At 52.7% G+C, this 19,537-nt stretch overlaps 7 protein-coding genes across 7 annotated transcripts; 3 read left to right on the forward strand and 4 right to left on the reverse strand.

The window, feature by feature from the left end:
- Positions 1–58: 58 nt before the first annotated feature.
- N7498_001369 (beta-glucosidase) lies at positions 59–2,829 on the reverse strand (the record flags this gene model as incomplete). The annotated part of the gene is made up of 8 exons (XM_058448432.1): positions 59–1,451; positions 1,505–1,759; positions 1,813–1,973; positions 2,025–2,113; positions 2,178–2,293; positions 2,350–2,516; positions 2,568–2,650; positions 2,703–2,829. 8 exons carry the CDS (start codon positions 2,827–2,829, stop codon positions 59–61), a joined length of 2,391 nt encoding a protein of 796 aa, XP_058313843.1.
- A 1,465-nt stretch (positions 2,830–4,294) lies between these two features.
- Positions 4,295–8,065, reverse strand: N7498_001370 (HECT-type E3 ubiquitin-protein ligase; the record flags this gene model as incomplete). Its single annotated transcript, XM_058448433.1, has 3 exons — positions 4,295–5,217; positions 5,269–7,398; positions 7,465–8,065. The coding sequence occupies 3 exons, from the start codon at positions 8,063–8,065 to the stop codon at positions 4,295–4,297; spliced, it is 3,654 nt and encodes a 1,217-aa protein (XP_058313844.1).
- Positions 8,066–8,807: 742 nt separating this feature from the next.
- On the forward strand, positions 8,808–9,505 carry N7498_001371 (uncharacterized protein; the record flags this gene model as incomplete). Its single annotated transcript, XM_058448434.1, has 2 exons — positions 8,808–9,060; positions 9,132–9,505. The coding sequence occupies 2 exons, from the start codon at positions 8,808–8,810 to the stop codon at positions 9,503–9,505; spliced, it is 627 nt and encodes a 208-aa protein (XP_058313845.1).
- A 1,130-nt stretch (positions 9,506–10,635) lies between these two features.
- On the forward strand, positions 10,636–11,054 carry N7498_001372 (uncharacterized protein; the record flags this gene model as incomplete). Its single annotated transcript, XM_058448435.1, has 2 exons — positions 10,636–10,701; positions 10,752–11,054. The coding sequence occupies 2 exons, from the start codon at positions 10,636–10,638 to the stop codon at positions 11,052–11,054; spliced, it is 369 nt and encodes a 122-aa protein (XP_058313846.1).
- Positions 11,055–13,063: 2,009 nt separating this feature from the next.
- N7498_001373 (histone acetyltransferase NGG1) lies at positions 13,064–15,111 on the forward strand (the record flags this gene model as incomplete). The annotated part of the gene is made up of 2 exons (XM_058448436.1): positions 13,064–13,589; positions 13,682–15,111. 2 exons carry the CDS (start codon positions 13,064–13,066, stop codon positions 15,109–15,111), a joined length of 1,956 nt encoding a protein of 651 aa, XP_058313847.1.
- A 354-nt stretch (positions 15,112–15,465) lies between these two features.
- N7498_001374 (nitrogen permease regulating protein NPR2) lies at positions 15,466–17,417 on the reverse strand (the record flags this gene model as incomplete). The annotated part of the gene is made up of 4 exons (XM_058448437.1): positions 17,264–17,417; positions 16,782–17,210; positions 16,592–16,728; positions 15,466–16,533 (listed from the first exon to the last, which is right to left on the reverse strand). The coding sequence occupies exons 1-4, from the start codon at positions 17,304–17,306 to the stop codon at positions 15,466–15,468; spliced, it is 1,677 nt and encodes a 558-aa protein (XP_058313848.1). The 5' UTR covers positions 17,307–17,417.
- A 1,105-nt stretch (positions 17,418–18,522) lies between these two features.
- On the reverse strand, positions 18,523–19,398 carry N7498_001375 (uncharacterized protein; the record flags this gene model as incomplete). The annotated part of the gene is made up of 1 exon (XM_058448438.1): positions 18,523–19,398. One exon carries the CDS (start codon positions 19,396–19,398, stop codon positions 18,523–18,525), a length of 876 nt encoding a protein of 291 aa, XP_058313849.1.
- Between the last annotated feature and the right edge of the window lie 139 nt (positions 19,399–19,537).

Below are 19,537 nucleotides of genomic sequence, written 5' to 3' on the forward strand. Positions count from 1 at the left end.
TATTTAGGCTCTTCTTAAAATCACCGTACAACGTTGGAGAGGGAGGGGAATTGTTCTTTCACGAGCTGGTGACAATCGTCAAGGTATCCATGAGAGGAAGCTCTCTGCTCGATGAGCCAACATAGATCTTGTACTCTCCATTCTGCAGCTGCCACTTCTGAGCAACGACATCCCAGCTGCTGAGATCACGACGAGTCAAGGGGAAAGAGACCTCGGCAGAGCCACCGGCCGGGATCTGAACCTTGTCGAATCCGCGGAGCTGCTTAACAGGCCTTCCGGGAATACCGACATAGACCTGGGCTACTTCGGCACCAGCTTTGTCTCCGGTGTTGCGCAAAGTGGCGGTGACGGTAGCTACAGTATCCCATAAGTCAACGGCACCACCTTGCTCGATAGCACCGGTAGGATAAGCGGAAATGCCATGTTTCACGGGGGAGACATGAAGATCTGAGAAACAGAAGGTGGTATATGAAAGACCGAAGCCGAACTCGTATCGAGGCGTGATGTCATGGAGGTCGAAGTAACGGTAGTCAGTATACACGCCTTCAGTGAAGTCGGACTGTGGGAAGAGTCCGTATGGGGTAACAGCCCCCGTGTGGAAGAAGGAATAGTAGTCGGACTGGCTCTTAGCGACAGTGTAGGGGAGCTTTCCGCTAAAGTTCTCGTCGCCGTAGAGTAGAGACACCAGCGCGCGACCAGAGTCCTGGCCTGGCAGGTGAGCAAAGACGATGGCGGTCACGTTGGGGTTCTCTGCAAATTGATCGACCAGACGAGTACCGGCGTTGTGAATGACAACGATGGTGTTGGAGCAGGTCTTGGCTACCTTGTTGACAAGCTCGTCCGAATAGTCATCGTAAGCACCAGCTCGATCCAGGCCCTCCGTGGCGAAAGCGTTGATGAAGACGAGGCAAGCGTCTGAAGCCTCCATCAATCCCATAAAACTCGGGTTGTTCGTAGTGTCCCACATAACAACGGTGTTGTCTTCGTAGGCTCGCTGCTGAAGAGCATCGAGAGGAGCACTCAGATAGGGACCAGAGTTGGCACCAGATCCACCACCAACACTGAGGGTGCCGTTGAATGCCACCTGAAAGTAATATGGCTCATTGATGACAGTCATAGAAAAGAGGTCGCCCATCTGGAAGATCGCTGGCGAATAGCCAATGCCCCACGGGTTATATAAGAGAGACTTTCCGTCGGGCATGTACTCGTCCGGAGCTTTAGCGTCATAGCCAAATACGGAGATGAGCTTTGGGGACTTGAGAGGCAGAGCATTCTTTGTATTCTTGACCAGAACATGGCCTTCGACGGCGCCGTCATAGAGAGTAGGCTTTGCGTCGCGGGTGAGGGAGTTGACAATAGTATGAGGCTCGCTCACATTGTACGGCATACCAACGCCGGGTGCAGGGTAGCTCGATTCGTCTTGGCCCATCTTGTACCAGGCTGCAATGATACTAATTCGATGTTAGTGGTCAATTCGCAATACAATACTCCTTATAGTACTCACCGAGTTGCCATATCGGTCAGACGAGACTCGGGAACACTGCCGTTCGCGATCGCATCGGTGAAGTTGTCGCCCCAGAACGATTGGCCATCCGGCATCGCCATGTCAAGACCGGCCTGGGCTGCGGCCACGCCGGAGTGCTGGGCATCCCAGTCCGTCACGACGAAGCCATTGAAGCCGAGCTCGGTCTTGAGGAGTCCGTTGAGGGTCTTGCTGTTCTGGCAGGCGTGCGAGTTGTTGACGCGGTTGTAGGAGCACCTAGAATCATGTCAGCACATGTTTTCCAAAAGGTCTTCGAGGGCATGTCCAACATCACGTTGCCAGATCCCGCCTTGAGCGCATCCTGGAAAGGCCAAAGGTACAGCTCATGCATTGTCTTGTCGTCGATATTGCTGGAAATCGACTCTACGGACTCATTTCTCGAGTTGATGGTGGGGTTGCGGTACAATTCTTGCTCGTTGGCGATGAAATGCTGTAAATAATTAGCATCATCGCCTTCTATATACCAGCGTATGTCACACACCTTGACACTGGTGATCACACCCTGGCCCTGCACGCCCTGCACGGTAGCAGCACCGAGTGCACCATCCAGATAAGGGTCGTTAGAGATACCTGCGATGGTCAGCAGGATTCTAAATGTGCGTCTGGGAATACCAGCCTTCCCAGTTTCGTCCACCGGTTACGGTTCTCCCCAGAGGCCCAACAACAGGCCCCAGAGCCACCTGAACACCCTTTTTCCTGAATTCACCACCCATGTACCAACCGCGGTCGTGGGCAAGAGATTTGTTCCAACTGTATATTACGATTCGTCAGCACTGTTATCTCACAGCGAGTCTCGTATCCCTTACCTGGCACCGACGTGAATGCCACTGGGATAACTGTTGACAAAGTCGGTGTTTCGAACACCATTTCCCGCATCTTGCAGACACATTCCCGTGAAACCAAGGCGAGGAATCGACGGCAGGATTCCAGAGCACCCATTCTCCGTAGTTGCAACTCCATAGGTAAGATTGTTCTGTAGTCTGTCAGCCTCCATATTACATCAGTGAACTCGCTCCATAGCAACCTTTTCTTCCAACGTCATCTTCGCAACCATAGCCGCAGCCTTCTCATATGCCTCAGCCCAATCGCCCGTCCCCTTTCCAGATGCTGCGAGATAATCAGCACCAAAGCATTCAAGCCGAAAGTTCAATAGACATACGCGACGGGTACACAGGCTCAGACTGGCCATAGAAGTACGTATCAGAGGTAATGTTACGTTCCGCATGGCCAAGTCCACAGATGGACAGGATGGCCGCTGCCAATCCGAGTTGCTTTACAGAAACCATGGTATCTTGCGATCAACCGCGCCGGGATCGGTATGCTTGAAGTCCGTGAGAGAGAAAGCGGTTCCGAGGCGCACCTTCCCACTCTATATACTCGTCTCCTCAGCGGGGAACACGGCAAGGCCGTTGGGATCAGTCACCGGCGATGCCATAGCCGACTGGACAGCAAGCTCCGAGGTAAATGGTCACTCTAGGTCATTTCCTCTACAGTTGAGGTATGGATATTCCGAGGTCGTCCAAGCGCAGTTCATCTCCAGGCCGAGTCAAGCGCACAAGTCTAACCCCACACTCGGCGTCACAGTAGCATGAAGCATTATAGTAGGCCCGCGCGCGTGGTCATGCCATAGAACTAAGCTCTCTCGGTGTTGTGGGGGGGGGGGGGGGGGGGGTCTCTGCCGCTGCTAGTCACCATTTGACTTTTGTGCTGGCTAAACTTCGGCTGAATACATTCGTTGGTCCAGGGGTCAGCCGCAATACTGGTAAAACGCTTGGGGGCCACTACCTCAGTAGATCACGGTAAACGTTAGTACTCTGCATTCTTCTTGCAGCAAGTAGGTAGATAGGTATGTTGGTTAAGTACTTAAAGTCACGTCTAACTATAGATCCTTATGCAGAGATTAATCACCCCCAAAAAGAGGAGAAGCATGAACACCGTGCATGAACGGGATGAAGGGACCGAGTGACCACCGTAGGTTCCACACGCTACCCTGATACACCACGGATCTTCCATGGCATTTCGGTCCAAAGCCGAAATGTCCGGATCTATGTGTGGGGGAAATGCGGGGCTGCAGCATGCAGAGACGGAATCTGGGGTTTCGGCAATAGACACCTATAGGTCAAAATTCATTGGCCATCTGTGCTGCTCGTATGAAGCCATGCGTTGTGTAGATTGGGATGTGCAGATGGGTTGATTCCATGGTTCAACGAATCGAATCAATTTTACCCATACGCTGGCCTCGCATGGACTTACCCTGGGAATCTTTCTGAGGCTGGACCCGATCTCATCGGTCTAGTTCGGTCTGTTATGCAGGTTTGGACTAGTTCGGAGGCTGCACGAGCCGTGTTGCGACCGAATTGATGCCCAGATCCGACGGGAGGAGAGTATGCCGGATACGCGAGATGAAATCAGGTGGGTTTGGGCAGATAACTCGGCATGGATGAGCCTCGGAAGACTCACTCGCTTGACATTATGGTCTGACGTCGGGTTTGTCAAGTCTGTCAAGTCTTCGTAATTGGAGTGGTGAGTCTACTTGGAAAAAGCCTAGAAAAGTGAGTCACATTGGGATGTTGTATCTTCCAGACACTAAGCAAGCTAGCGATACGCTCCAGTGCGTATATTCGGAGCAAAACAAAACTTCCAATGCATCGTAGTCAAAAAACAAGATACAAACCCCTTGAATCTGGACGGCCATCCAGAAGCCAACGACCAGCGTTGATGCAAACAACCATAGCACAAAAAACAACAAAATCATTTCAGGCCAAAGCCTTCACTATTCACAACTGCATCCCATAACAGCTGTTGGAACTTTACTTGCGAGCCATAACGGTACAGGCCCAGTGTGTTGAAACATGTTCGCGCGATCGGGTATCGCGTGCAATCATCTCCGAGACAGGCCAGCCGTATCGAAAGGCTTGTGGCTCCCATTGCGGGGATCCGATCACTGCCGGTGATGAATGAAAGAATTTTCCGCTGGGCCTGAGGCGGAGACGTTTCAAAGAAATCCCAAAACCATTGTACCACGGGGAGTGATTCGGGCCGAGGAGAAGACCAATTATCGTAGGTAGCTACGGCACGCAAAGATGTCACGTCTAATGCTTCATCCGAGCCGCGAATGAGTAGTTCAATTTCCTCGGGTCGGAATAGTGACAGCGCATTGCCTCCACAGACCGTAAAGAAGCCCCGTTTGAACGGTTCAAACTGTCGAGTAACGGATGATTCGAGGAAATAGTGAACATACAGGTCCACAAATTCGCGTCGATTTGAATTGGTCACCGGACGCTTCTCACCATCGGCGCAAAGCGGAACGTTCACAACTTCTCCGTAGCGGTCGACTTGGGCAACAAAGTCATAGCAAAAGGTTTCGGCAACATCGCCGTCGTAATCAAGTAGCATTCGAAGCCCTTTAGCGAGAGCCGGGCGATACTCCGCGAGATCCTCGAGAGTGCACTTGAACCTTGGACGGCAAGAGTTGGTCGACTGTGGTCCGGTGGTCTGCGGTGCTGCCGCCAGCAGCTTCTTGAAAGCAAAAGGTGGCAGATCAATGTCGAGAATAGTGGAGTTGTAGATGGCAAGGCCAAGCAATACTCCAACCAGGAAGAACTGCTCGGATGACTCGAAGCAATGGGGGTTGAAGTAGCAGTACTGCGAGTCATCGTCATAGATAAAGAGCCCTATGATTTGTGAGACACCGATTGTCAAGACAGAGTTTAAGTACTACTTACCATGATGCGGATCGAAGACCTCTCGGACGAGCAAGAGGAACCACTCCTTACGCAATCCACCGGCATCAATCCCCTCTTCTCCGATGAACTCGATGCGAAGGCCCTTCTTGATCTCTTCTTGCCCAGTACCGACGACCTCGCTCACGCTTCGAAGACTATCTTCAACCAAGCATTCACGCCGCACTTTCAGCACGAGATACTGACTGACGGCACGATGGTTCAAAATGCTGCTAAAGAACGCCTCGCGGGCTTTGACCTCCATCTGACGACGAGCATCATGCTCGAGAATATGAATCTTTGCCCAAATGCTGAGCAGGAATGGATACTGGCAAAACGAAAACTTCGTGCCTCGCGACTCCCACGTCTCGAAGTCAGCTAGTAGATCCGAATAGTCCAGCAAGGTGTTGTAGAATGAACTGATAGGGACCATGTACCCCTGGTGCCGTGCTGATTGGGTCACAGCGGAGTCAGCATGGCGCAGCCCTCGCGGTTCGACCGCAGCATCTTCCGGCTTGCGTGAGGCGTGAGTGTTGTTTGCCGCAAAGAGCAGAGACATCACTCTTGCCGCTCCTCGAATCTGCCAGTCTTCCGTGTACACCATGGGCTCTTCCTTTTTCTTGGGAGGTTGCTTTTGCCCTCGTCGATTGATAGCCGCATGTAACTCAGCAGGGGTGTTACCCGAGGCACTGGCAAAACTGGGAATCAAGTCATCCCCATCTTTGGTCGGCTGGCTGCGTTTGCGGCCGTGCTGGCGAGTCAACCGATAGGTAATAAACCCACCCACCAGGTTCACCAGTCGTTCAAATTGACCGTGCGAGAACCGAGAAAACCAGGACACGAAGTAATGATGGCTTTCATTGGGTAAATTAGACATCAGGCCCAGGATACGCTTGGTAATCCCGTGGTGATGGTTTGAGCTGCTGTAACGAGGGAGCGGAGGGGAAGGATCTTTCCTAGGAGTCTTGCCATCCTTGGCTGTTGACCGTGGGCTGTCTTTCGGGTTGGATGGACGCCGCTCATCACGGTGAGGTGCTTGTGCTGGCAAGGCTTGAGTAAAAGCAGTAGGTGATGTCAAAAGAGGGTTCGCCAATAATATGAACAGGAATCTGGTGTCTTCTGGCTTCTTCAGAACACGTCTTGGACGCTTCAAAAGATTTTCAACGGCTTTCATCAACGTGCGCTGAAGATGTACACGGGACTCGTATATCTCTTTTTCCAACAGCGATAAATCGATTGATTCCCATCTGCGGCTGCGAATCAAGTCGGTCTCCGAGCGTTCAGGGTTAGGCTTCTTGGCAGCCCATTTCTGAGACCAAGAGCTACCTGCAGTCAGAACCAGCTGGTACCATTGAGCAACTTCGGCCCAGTTGATTCGAGGGCTTCTGGATGATACCAAGCGAGACCGGTGTGAGGACTTGTCCTTGCCAGAAGCAGGAACCTGTCCCTCCCTCTGGGCCCACTCGGTCATCCACCAAGACGAGTTCTCAGCCAAGTCTCCTAGAAGTAGCGTTTTCGCATCAGGCTCAAACACATGCAAGTCATTTCCTTGCTCTGGCATTGAAGCCGGATCCATGTTCATCCTGGGAGGGTTACCACTGCTAGTAGACCGAATCGATGGCTGGTAGGTAGAGAAAGATGCATTGAGAACACTGGTGCCTTTGAAAGCAGCGATGATGTAATTTTCCAGTCGCTTGAAGATCGACGCCTGGTGCTCGCCATTCTTATTTTCCAAGTCCGTAGGCCGTGCGGGTTCCCGAGGATGGTGGTCTGTCTTTGGATCCGACTGTAAATCCGAATTGGCACGAGTTCGGACAGGTGTATCTTTAGCCTCCCATTGAGCTGTCTGCGGTTTCGAGCAAGCAGGACTGCCCTTCGTGGAAATGGGGCGTTCCCGCTCACTTGATGCAGACACGCTGCGATGGTGAGGGGGCCGTGGAACTGAGAGGTGGCTCGAGCCAGGACTGTGTGCAGGAGGGGATAAAAGACTTTCCATCTTTGGGCCACGGCATCGACCGGCGTGTCTTTCGTCCGGCGAAAGCTGCGATTTCGACTCTTCCAGGAGTCTATCGAAATATATGGAGAGACATCCATCAATCATGCGTCTAACATTGTTGGCCGTCAAAACAATATCTGGAAAGCAGTCAATAGACTGCTCTTTAGCAAGAAAAAACATCAAAATTGTGGGCCATCAAATACCTGGCTTTGTTTCATGGGGCGAGATTACTGATGAGTCCTGCTCAGCGGGGTCCCGAATCCGAGCCCCTTTTGCTCGATCTTCATGTTCAGGGCCTTCTGGACTCTTTACTTCTTTGGGTGGCTCGACTTCAAGATCGGTGACCATCAAGCAAGAGGTGCAGCGAAACACTTTCGAGTTCTGTGGCCATCGCACGGTCGAGTTACACGTCTGGCATTTCCCCTCTGTCATTTCATTGCCGTGTCCACCTTTTGGTTCTTTCCGAGGGCTCGATGAGGTAGGCTGCGCAGCATATGTGACGTCGTCGGAATCAGAATCAGAGTCCCACGCATTGTACTTAGGTCCTGCCTTCTCACGCTTCTTCCCTATTCCGGTGAATGGAGAGGTGAACGGGTGACTGATCGAGCGGTGGTGTCCGCGTCGCTGCGGGCCCGTGGGCAAGCTCGTACTCAGCGGAGCCATATTTGGAGCATCGTGAGTTTGTGACGGGCGTCTTCGAGAGTGATCCGAGGCAGGGACCGAGGGAGGGTCTGAGGTAAGGGCAGCGAAGCCAGGGCTCGAGATCGGAGGGATCGGTGGATTACGTCCAGACCAGGACGGCATAAGGGCGCATCTGATCAACCGGAGCTGAGAGTGTGACCAGAATGCAGGTTGGGGAGATCGGGACAAGAAGCAGGTTCGTGGAGCTTGGTCCTCGCGCTAAAAGCATGCGAGTCGATCGTGGGGAAGTTGACAATAACGGGCAAGCCGAGGAAGTGCTTCTTTGCTAGCCCTTCACTGAAAAGAACAGATCGTGCTTGCAAGGATGCACGCCATGAGCGATCCGATGCACAGTTAAAAGCAAAAAGCACCAGTAGCTGAGGGAGTTGTCGTTGTTGGATCTCATAGTCGCCCCGGACGGATTGGGAAAGCGGCTAACAGGGGGCAGGGGCAGGCCCACTCGACGCCTGAGGCAGCAACACGGCTATTTTTGGCCCTAGGTGCCTGATTTTGGTGGCCAAAGTCAGATTCTTCCTGCAGGTTGGATTCTAGAATTCTACAGGTCTGTCCATGCTCAGCTAGATTTCGCTAACTATTGCTGGCAATAAAAGGTGAGCATGTGTACACAAATTGCCAGGTTGAGGCACACACAAATACCCGAGTACGAACACGAAGCCACTCAGTGACATGAGACACGGGTGAGACTACAATTATATACGTAGCCAATGGCAGTTCTACAGGTCCGCAGTGCCGGCATGGAGTTGAACCAGTCATACTTCGTTAATAAGGGGGAATTCAACATAAAACAAGATGGCTTTTTGGCTAAAAACAGATCCTGTCGGTCTGCATTAAAATCGGGCCCAGCATGGATAACACAGTCTGGGAGAGCACTGTTCGAAGAGATAACCACATGCAGCCAATATCCAACCCAATCCACCGACTAAGTGCATTAGTGCACTTAACGGTAACGCCAGTAGCTCTGGGTGTTCTGGCGCTTCCAGGTGTGGCGGCGACCGGACTTGGTGTTGTTGTAGCGGTGGCCCTTGTTGATACCACGGGACTTCTTGCCAGTAGCGGTGAGACCACGGCTCTCACGGTGCTGTTGGAAAACTGTATCAGTATGGCTCTTTCACCCGTAGTGAAGAATTTTTTCCATATGTCAAAACTCACCTTGTGGACGGAGTTGCAGATCCAGTTGATGCGGGCATCACGGCGGATAGCCTTGTGCTGGGGGTCAACGAGGATGACCTCGAAGTACTTGTAGGTGGAGTCCTGGTTGATCCAGTAGGAGTTCAGGACACGCAGGTTGGCGCAGCGGCGGCCAACACGCTCCTCAGCAGTGGCGCGCAGAGCACGCTGGTACTTGAGCTGGTTGACACCCTGGTTAGTGGGCTTGCCGTAGGTGGCACCCTTGGGCACCGGGCGCTTGCGGCCACCGCGGCGGACACGGATGCGGTAGACAACGTAGCCCTGCTTGGCCTTGTAGCCGAGACGGCGAGCCTTGTCGGGGCGGGAGGGGCGCGAAGCACGGTGGATGGCGTTCAGCTGGCGGAGCTATATTGATGCACTCTCAGCAAAGTTCAACGAGTGTATAGCAAGACACATGAGGCCCAGAAAAGAGTCTCTTCAAGTGCCACATCCATTTCCGCCGAATCAAAATTCGTTCGAGCCATCTAGTCACACCAGAATTTCTCAGGCGTTTCCTATGGTTACACTCACGAGCGCTCGGCGGAGATGTTAGGCAATCGAGGGTCGGGGGATTTATCTCACCTCCCAGCAACGAACGCGGAGCAAGAACCGAATAACATCGGACTGCTTCTTCTTCTGGATCTCTTCGACGTACTTGAGGGCACCCATCTGGAACAATTGGGAGTCAGTGAATCTGTCAGGATGGTAGAGATCGTTGAAAATGGCGGATAGGCGTACCTTGTCGGCTTCACAGGGTTGTCGGTTGTCGTTGTCGCAACTGCAAAAAGTTCGAGGGAGAAAGATCAGAGACGAAGGTTGTGTGTGGGACGCTAGCGATTAGCCGAGTGTGCAGCAAGCCAATCACGGGACTGATCCACTTTTGGCCTTCTGGCCTCAGGTTTCTAAGTCACGTGTGTATCAGGCCCCAAAAAGGTGTCGATTTTGTGCTGCACTTTTGTTGATCCCGGTCACCGGACAACTAGACGACACCCAAGCATGAACACTTCCCATAACCAACCTAAGCCTTCATGGACAGTATTGGAACACCTGACTACAGTTCCACCGATCTGGCTTTCATCCATTACCCTGCGTTACATTCATGCACGCTACATCGTACGTAAGGAACTCCCTTAATCTTGAACTAATTAGCGTAAAAGCAAGTAGAAATGAGAGAAGATGTCACTGCGCATTCGCTTCACTATTATGCTGGCCACCGATGCCTATTTACATATGTCAATTCATCAGAATTATCTCATTCGTCTCTTCATCCCGCCCGTGCTGCGTGCTCTTGCCGAACCAGGGCGTTGGTCACCGGGATCTGGAGAGATCCAGCCGGCAAGACACTCTTCTTACACAACGGACACTGACTGCTCTGCTCGATCAAGTATTGATCGATGCAAGGTGGGTCGAAGACATGACCGCATGGCAGCTCACGGAGCTGGGATGAGCCGATCACAAAGTCCTCCAGGCAGATCGCACAGGACGTTTGCATGTCCCAGTGTCGTATGGCCGAGGGCGCAGCCACTTCCGTTGCCGAATTGATGGCTACCGGCTCTGGCCGCCGGATACCGGTAGGTTTGGACGGAGCGTTGATGGCGGGGGGTGGTGTACCGGCATCCAGCTCGGCCGCACTGGTTTGCGCCTCTTCTTTGGCCTCTTCTTTGGCCTCTTCTTTGACCTCCTTTTTAATCTCCTCTTTCGGGGCGATTGGCGCCGCATATGGTGCTTCACCCGTATATGTGTAGAGGGGCAACTTATCAACGAGCTCGCGAGGGACTCGAAGGACGGACATCGCCAGGCGTTCGACATCGACCTGGCCAGTCTCGATACGATGGATGAGGAGTTGGCGGCGGCGGCGCTGCAGGAAGCGGTAGAGGATGACAAGGACGAGGCTCAGGCCAACAATTGTGCCCAGGATCGCTAGCACAAAGTTCCACAGACCAGGCTCCTGACTGGACGAGGTTTCTATTCTTGATTAGCAACTGCTTGACACGCGAAAAAAAAAAAATATGCATCGATATTACTTACCGGTATCAATCATGGTGAAGAGTCGCTGACTTGTTTCCTTGCGTGAAGCGTCTGTTGAAGTCTCGTTGTCGTCGCTACTGTGGTTGGACTGTCCGTGTGAAAACCAAGCAAGCTCGTGCATGAGAGTCACGCCTGCTGGACCTGGAATTGCGTAGATTGGATATTCGTTTTGCGTCCTCCACTGGTCTCCGTCATGCAGATCCCAGCACTGGTCGCTATAGGGTGGTGGTATGGTGGTCTCGTTGCTTGATGGTTGGAAGAAAACGAGCGCCTCTGCATCTACCTCACGTGAAGCAGCGAGAAACGATTGCGTACACTCAGGAGTTACCCACGGAGCAAGACCGATAGCAGGGTATCCGTAATCTGAAACGTCTTTATGGCGAGTCACGTTGGATGGTACGTATTGAGAAATGATTGAGTTGCAGGGGTCTTGTGGTGAAAGGTTGGGAACGAACAAGAGACCCGAGAAGGATCCGGACTCAGGAAGACCGTTGCTTGAGAGGGTTTGGACTGTTCTGTCAAGAACAAAACGGAAGCCGATGTTCTCCTATATATACATTTGTTCGGTCAGCAAGCGAACTTTCACCTCCAAGGCATCGCTATACCAGGCTGCGGCTATACTTACACTAACCGACGATGTAGAGTTTGAGGCGCTTCCTGGACCCGCAAATAGCGTGGCAACCGTAGCCTGCGGATCGGGTGCTTTGGTGCGAGACATAATGTGATCGATCTAAAATATGCTGAATTCTCTGTCTGCCAGACCAAACGATGCACAGAGCCGGTGTATATTAGACCCTGAAAGGTATATACACATGATTATACCGGTAGAATTGGTGAAATGAAAAAGCGGGAGACGGGAGAAAACATCCTCGTTTTGGGTATAATGTATATCGTCGCACTTGTTCGATCCCGGCGAGTGAAACAACCTAAGACGGTCATTACGGCCAACTTCGCCTCAGCGGCAGCCGATGGAATGCGAGGGCAAATCGTGGGCGGCGCAAGAATGTGGGCAAGGCTCCGGCCACGCGGCAAAAGGGCCGCAAACCTTGATCTCAGTATTGGGAAAAGAGAAACATGGCAGCCGCGATCGATCGATGGCGCGTCATTGCATACAAATGCGTATAATGCGTATATAGAAGTCGAGTGGGTACGTCCGGCCGGATTGGGAATTTCCGTTTGCGGATACCGCTTGCGGGGGTGGTCGTGACCCTAGCAAGGAGATCTATGTTAGTGTTTCCAACTTATTGGAACCCATTGTGATGTTATAGTTGATTTTGACATTTTAATACACTCAGTATGAAAAGCATATCAGAAGGCCATAACTTATTATAAATGTTGATGGAAATCCGCCTTCATAGATATCGGAGTTAAGGCGAAGGTCCTCCGTGAACCCCCGGCATCCAAAGTTATGATTTCAATAGTGGATGAACTATATGAGATATCTTTAGGTCAAATGTTAGATCAATTCTCAAACAACATTTTTCAGAGCATGTATAAGGGTTGCAAAAGGCGATTTCAGCCGCCCATCTCGAGCTCGATGCTTACCGCTCTCTGTACCGCCTCGCGTTCTGGCAGAACAATTGACACATGTCACGTGTGTCAATGGCCGCCAGGTTGATCGGCTCCGCGCGACTTCTTGATCACCACAGCTCGGTCAACGCATCGCCGATATTCAGGAGCACGTTGGTTGTCGCTGTTTCACTTATGGTGAAGCAATCTGCCGGTCTTCTGCTCTCGTTGAATTGATTCTTGACTTGACGATCCGCGTCAGCATGCGGTACCCGACTTCGACTGGCGCCTCTTAGAAACCCCTCGACACCCCGATTGACAATCTCGTGAATCGCTCATTTCCCTCGATTTTACATTCATCTCTTTTTTCCCAACGATTACGGAAAGACAGATACAATGCCTTCAGCGTACAAGAGCAAGGGCAAAGGGCGCGATGCACGCCAGTCGCGCAGCCGCAATACCACCCCATCAACTGCAGGCAGTGTTCCTACGGCCATGCCTTCTCTCGCCAACTATCTTGAGAATGATGTTTCGAAGCTCATCGACCAGGCCAACGGTCAGTACACGGATATGCTCGACCTAATAGCTGGCCCGAACATTCCCGATTCCAGGACCCTCGAAACAATCGTGGAACATCTGAAGAGCCTCAGTGACATGGCTGATACTCGGGGGGATACTTGCAACGCTGGTATGCGAGAGATGTCACAGAAGCGTAAGGACGTGACAGAGGATCCTGAACTAAGCCACGAGGTTGGAGAACGTTCGAAGCTCAAACGCGAGACGGAGGAAGATGATGACCAGATACACAAAGGAAAGCTGAAGAAGCGCAAGGAGCGTGCGAGTGCAAAAGAGGAGCGGCCATTGAGTCACGGAGCACACGACGTCGCTCGTCAAGATGGCGCCGAGACAAAGGTCGAGGGAGGTAAGTGCAGCTCATGGCCCCGTCACACTCCACACCCGCCCACAACTCCACCTTCAATTTTCACTTTCGCAAAAATGGCTGACCATGTCCAGCGGCTTCTCCAGTCTCCAAGCATTCGAAGAACGCCGGCTCTGATGACAGTTCCTCCCTTTCGCCTCCATCCATGTTGTCCCCCAACGGTGCCGCTGCTACCGATGGCGCGGCCGCGCCTGGGTCTCCCGGGTCGGATTCCAGCGATGACTCGCACCAGCCTGAACCCCAGCCCGCTATACCTCATTTTCAAGTATTCGGAGACAACCCGCTCAAATTCGATGACCCAACCGTCTATCACATCCGAGATGTCATCCCGGACATGCCCGACGATGAGAAGAAGGAAATCTACAGTGTGGCCCGTTTCCCGAAGTCCGATCTCGCCCACATGATGGCCGGTGTAGCCCCAGACAAGGACTTTAGCAATGCCAAGCCATCCAACCAGGTCAGCGCCAACACCTTCCAGGCCTACATTGAACCGTACGTTCGCCCTCTTACGGAAGAAGACATTGCTTGGCTTCGGGAGAGAGGAGACCGTGTCACACCTTTCATCAATCCTCGTCGTGGAAAGAAATTCTACCGTCAGATCTGGGCTGAAGAGGATGGAATTTCTTACGACTCAAGTCAAGATGACAAAGACCAGCTCCCCTTGAACCAAGGACGAGGCAGCATCGACTCTTTGACCGATGACAAGGTTGAAACCAGCGAAGTTTCCATCGGGCCCCTGCTGAGCCGTCTGTGCTCTCTACTCCGCTACGAGCACCGCACTCTTCCAGAGGACAAGGAATCGGCGAACGGTGACACGGGATTGGGAGACGCAATGGATTTGGACCAACCAAACGGTGACATGGAGACCAAGTCCGAGGGCAAGCCCCTCCCACCCGCGACAGCCTTCCATGACGCCGATCCAAACGGGTTCAAGACCTCCGTCGCCAAACTCGACCACGCGCAGCTCGACGAGCGCGCCAAGGCCGAGCTGCGATACATTGGCTTCCTCGGGCCAGACGACAACCCCGACTACGACGCGCACTATGACGACGAAGTCGCCGAGCGACTTCGCCTCCTCCAAAACGAACTGAAGAAGCAGATCGTCACCAACAACGCGCGCAAGGCCCGCATCCTCAAGATCGCCCAGGAACACATGGCTCTCCTCGAATTTACCACCATCCAAGATGACCTCGACTCCCAAGTCCAGCAGGCCTATCTGAAGCGCACCCGTACCATGGGCAAGAGTAAGAAGGGCTCGCAGGCCAAGCACCGCCCCGGTGGTGCTGGTGGTGGCAGCCATGTTGCAGGCGCAGGGATTTCTCGTCCTGCTGTCGGTGATGCCGCTAAGATCGTCATGGACCGGCGTAAGCGCTGGAACGATGCCTTCTTGCCTATATTCGATGATATCAAGACCACCATTCCGTCCGAAGGTGAAACCATCTTCGATCCACAGGTGATGAGTGAATACGAGAAGGCCGAGCTGGAGGCTTGGGACGAGGAGTGATATCTCACACTCTTTGCCTTCTCACATGATACGATATGACTGGAACGACAGGCTGGGACGGCGTTATTGGATTTTTCTATCTCTCCAGGCTATAATCGAACACCTGTATCAGCAGTGGGCTCGAGTTCAACTTCCTGGAGATGATATTTTGTGCTTTTAAGTTTTCGCATTCTGGCAGGATGGAAGGGTCATTGGTTTTCCACGCATTTCCCGGTAGCTGCTATTAGATACCGGTGATAAACAATGGACAGAAACTGTATTCTACAAGCCACGTTCAACACTTTTGCACTTGATCAAACACTCAAATAATCCAGGGTATATATTAACTGACTCAAACCACCAACACTGTAATAATCACCGGTGGACGATCAACACCTCCCCTGGATATCGCTTCAATCTAGCCGTCAACTCACGCTCACTGATCTCCAACTCCGTACAGATCTGATCAAAACAATGCGTCCCATCAAGATACTTCGATAACGTCCGATCATCAATTTCATCCTCATCTTCCTCAAGTAGCCCCGACGGTACACTCCCTCCAATTCCACTCCGACTCCCGCTCTGAAGCGAAGGCGCACGCTCACGACTCGTCTCGCGTCTTGGCGCTGATGAAATAGGAGCTTCGTCGTCGACACTAGAGGCAGTGTAGGGCGTATTTGTACCGGTAGTACCGCGAGATGAGGGACCGGTCGAGGTATGAGCTGGGATAACAGATGAAGAGCGAGCCGCGGAGGCAGGCTGGCCAGTTGCGCAGGCGTATTTGTGCACGCGGTAAAGGAAGCCCTTGATCACGCCGAAGGTGATGAATCGACGGATATCGATATTGGCTAGCTCGCGGCTGTGCTGCGAGTACCATTGTTTGACGCTCTGGCCTTGTTTAAGGCTTGCGTAGAGCTCGATGATGCCCACGCCATCGACGACGCTGGGGAATCGTCCTGCATGAGGGATGTCATGTTCTGGCGTTTCGGGAGTGTATGGTAGATTGGTGCCGTTGGTTGTGTCTTCAGGATCACCTAGTAGAGGCCAAATCTCTTCTGCGTCGAAGCGTGACTCGCTGCGGGATATGCTCGCTGCTGGGTCTGTGAGGGAGCCTACTAATGGCCCGGCGGCGCCACTGCTGCTACCGCTGGTCCCTGCGACTGGGACTGGAGGTAGTGGTGAGCGGGGGCCGATGGCGGGGTGTGGTGCGAAGCGAGTGTTTACGTAGCGTGCACACTCGAGTTGCATTGCCTCGTCTTGCGCGATGGTGCAGCTGAACTGCGCTGTTGGTGCATAGATTGCAGAGAAGGAAAAAATGTCTAAGAGGAAGAGACAACCGTAGTACAGTAAGTGTCGAATTACGCGGCAGGTGAGGGAGAAGTCTGTGTCGGCCAAAATGGAGATAATGCGAACGCTGTTGATGCCGTTGACATGAGGTACAACCTGGAGAATTCTATCAGTCAATTGGTCTGGTAGAGTCATTGACAATGCCATTTCATACTCGCTGCAATGCCAGGTCCCAATTCTCGTCCATGAAAGCCTGGTATCGTACCGTAAATAGAGGAACCTGCCAGGCCTTGACATGCGGTGGAGAAGGATATATAGGGAAGAGCTTAATGTTCAATGTGTTGAGCTCATCTGTGTTCGAACCGTCAGTAACAGGGTATCTCGAGTTCCATCCAAACACATACCAATGGGTATCATGCACTCGCAGTAATTATTCAGATCCTCCATCAGCATCTCGCAAAGACTGTACACCTTGCCCTCGCCGCTCTTCGAGAAATCGCGCGACAAGAACCCGTTCTGTTCCTCCAGGGCATGCATCATGTCGGCCAGCTTCTGCACCACGCTCTTGTAAGTGCTGAAATCCTCCTCCTCGGCCAGCACCACACAAAAGTTGAAGATGAATTCATTGCGGTCGTAGCGAGGGGATTTCATGCAGGTCGGGTATCCCAGAATACGGTATCCATTGGTGCAGACCTGGAGAAGGTTGCCGCAGAGCTCCTGGCGCGGGATCACGAAGAATGAGATGTCCGAGAATGTTAAGAAGACGTGTTGCGCGGGAGCAGTGGAGGAGGGGACGATAGCTCCATCGGGGACCTGGTGAACGACCTTCGGGCCTGAAGAGATTGTTAGCGAGCTATTCAGTAATCTCAGGGGACTGCCCTCGTACCCTCCTGGGTGTCGAATTTGCTGTAGAAGATGGCTTTGATCATGGTGGAGCTGCGCGCATGGAAGCTAGGGATGAAGTCTGCAGCATGCGGGTAGGTGTCAGAGGATATGTGTCTGCGACGCTCTAACGATCAATATTTCAGCAATATCGAGTGACAACCGGAGGCATAGTGTCTGGTGTGAACCTTTCGAAGTGAGGAGATGCGGGAGAGGTGCTCTTATCGGTGGGTCCACAGTGCTCCGCATATTCTACTGCAATATATAGCTCGGCTTTAATTCATGTCAACCTTGCAAAGCAAGCCAGGAATGAATCCGGGTCTGCACAAATTATATATATAAAAAAAGGCAACTCGCTTGGATAAGCTAGGTGTTTACGAGATTAGCCAGGTATTGTGCCTTGTCCAGCCTTAGAGACAGTCTTGGAGCCGCAAGCCCAAGCTAGTTCCTCACCTTGGGGAACGATTGGCCAAACACATCAGCCCACTTTATCCCATCGAACTACGCGTTCTTTGATACTAAGATGGATGGTCTTCACAGAGCCTTGTTCTCTAGCTCTTAGCTCGACCCGGCGGGGTATTGAAACGGGGGGAAAATCCCGCTTCGTGAGGATTTGAAGTGCCTTGCCCTGTATGAGGTCCCGGTTTTTGCGTATGAAATGAATGTTGGGTTGTCTTAATGCCCTCATCCTATTTTATTTACTATACCGTTCTGTTCACGGGTAGATCGTATGTGGGCCGGAGGTTATATTGGGGGCATCTGGAGGTCTGGAGGAATGTAGTTGAGATAGTATGATGCTATTCTTTTGGTACTTTGAAGCAAAAGTGGATAACGAACAATTTAAATTTCACAGGTCCCCATTGGCACCCTACAAACAAGGGATTAGAAAACATTGGAAAAATATCGGCTATCATTTGAGTCAGCGATAAACTGCAGCAACAAGCCGAGGGTATTAAGTGAATCAGAACATCGTAAGTTGTCGCTGGGAGACTTTTCCGAGAGATCTATAGGTGAAAAGCTCCGTCCAAAGTCTCCCGCGAAAGATACTAAGACATGATATGGATGATTGCGAGCAATATTGATATGGTGAGCAGAGAAACACCCGAGAAGGAGCCAGTCCATGTCGGGGAGAATGCAAGGTAATTGCGCCGAGAAATGCAGGTTCGTAGGTGCGGTCGTAGGTGCGGTCGTATCGAGTCCATTTTTGCGTCAGTGCGAGAACCGCTGCTGATCGCCCCGTGCTGGACGTGTGCGGTTATAGGGTCATGGAAGGACGGGCCTGGGGGTGAATCGCGGGCCGGGGTTTGCGAGAAGCCATGCTTCTGCCGATAGTGTCGTGGCAGATAGGCCTCGGTCGTTGTGTTGCAGGTTGGCACTTGGGGGATCGGGGAAGATGTTCAGTGGTTGGTTTGAGCGAATGGCACGCATCACTTCGTTGTATCCTCCACGCTCACCAGCCTCCTTGAACCACTGTTCCCAGTCCTCGTCGAGAGGTACATCATCTCCCTGGTCGCGCGCGACCATGGCAGCGCGCAGGCGGTTGTTCAGTTCCACCCCGCAGCTCTCTACTTCTTCGTCACTGTATTCATCTTCAAACTCGTGCTGTCGATAGTCGGAAGCCACGCTGGAGCTGCGAGACTCGCTCGCACGGACGGTGTCGTCACTCCGGGCATCCATATTCAGATCTTGATCGTCGTCTGGCTGGCAGAGATCAAGATCGGCGTGTATCTCGACGGTGGGCGCGGGGGTTGGCATCGCAGGCTGAACATCATCGCCTGTGGAGTCCCGCACCGTTGTTCCCTCCTCCACCTCGTAGCGCTGACGGGCCGACTTGGTACCTTCCCAGCAGCATAGCTCGGAGATCTCTTCGTTGGTCAACTTGAGCGCGTCGAACACCCGGAACAGCCTGCGGTGCCAGGGGAAGCGTCCAAGCCGTAGGCGATGAGGGCCATGGGAGTAGTCCAGTCCGGGATACTGGGCTTCGATGCTGTCGAGAGGACCGTAAAAGACGCTGGTCTCGACACGTACCTCGGGCACGAGATGACGGGTGATGTGAGCAGCGAAGGTACCCGGGTCGCTAGGGCGCGGGTGAGGGAAAGTCGCGTTGTACACGGACTGTGCAAGTGACGGTTTGCGCATGGTGAATGAATATTAGGGCGGCAGCAGGAGGAGAGGAGAGACAGGAGTCAAGAGAAGCCCTTGACGGCCCTTGACGGCCCTCAGCCGCAGAATGAAACGAAGCGAATCGCCCCTCCGAAGGGAGAGGTCTGGGGGGGGC

The sequence above is a fragment of the Penicillium cinerascens genome, assembly GCF_028974065.1.
Source record: "Penicillium cinerascens strain IBT 15544 chromosome Unknown contig_16_segment0_segment0, whole genome shotgun sequence".
Lineage (NCBI taxonomy): Eukaryota > Fungi > Ascomycota > Eurotiomycetes > Eurotiales > Aspergillaceae > Penicillium > Penicillium cinerascens.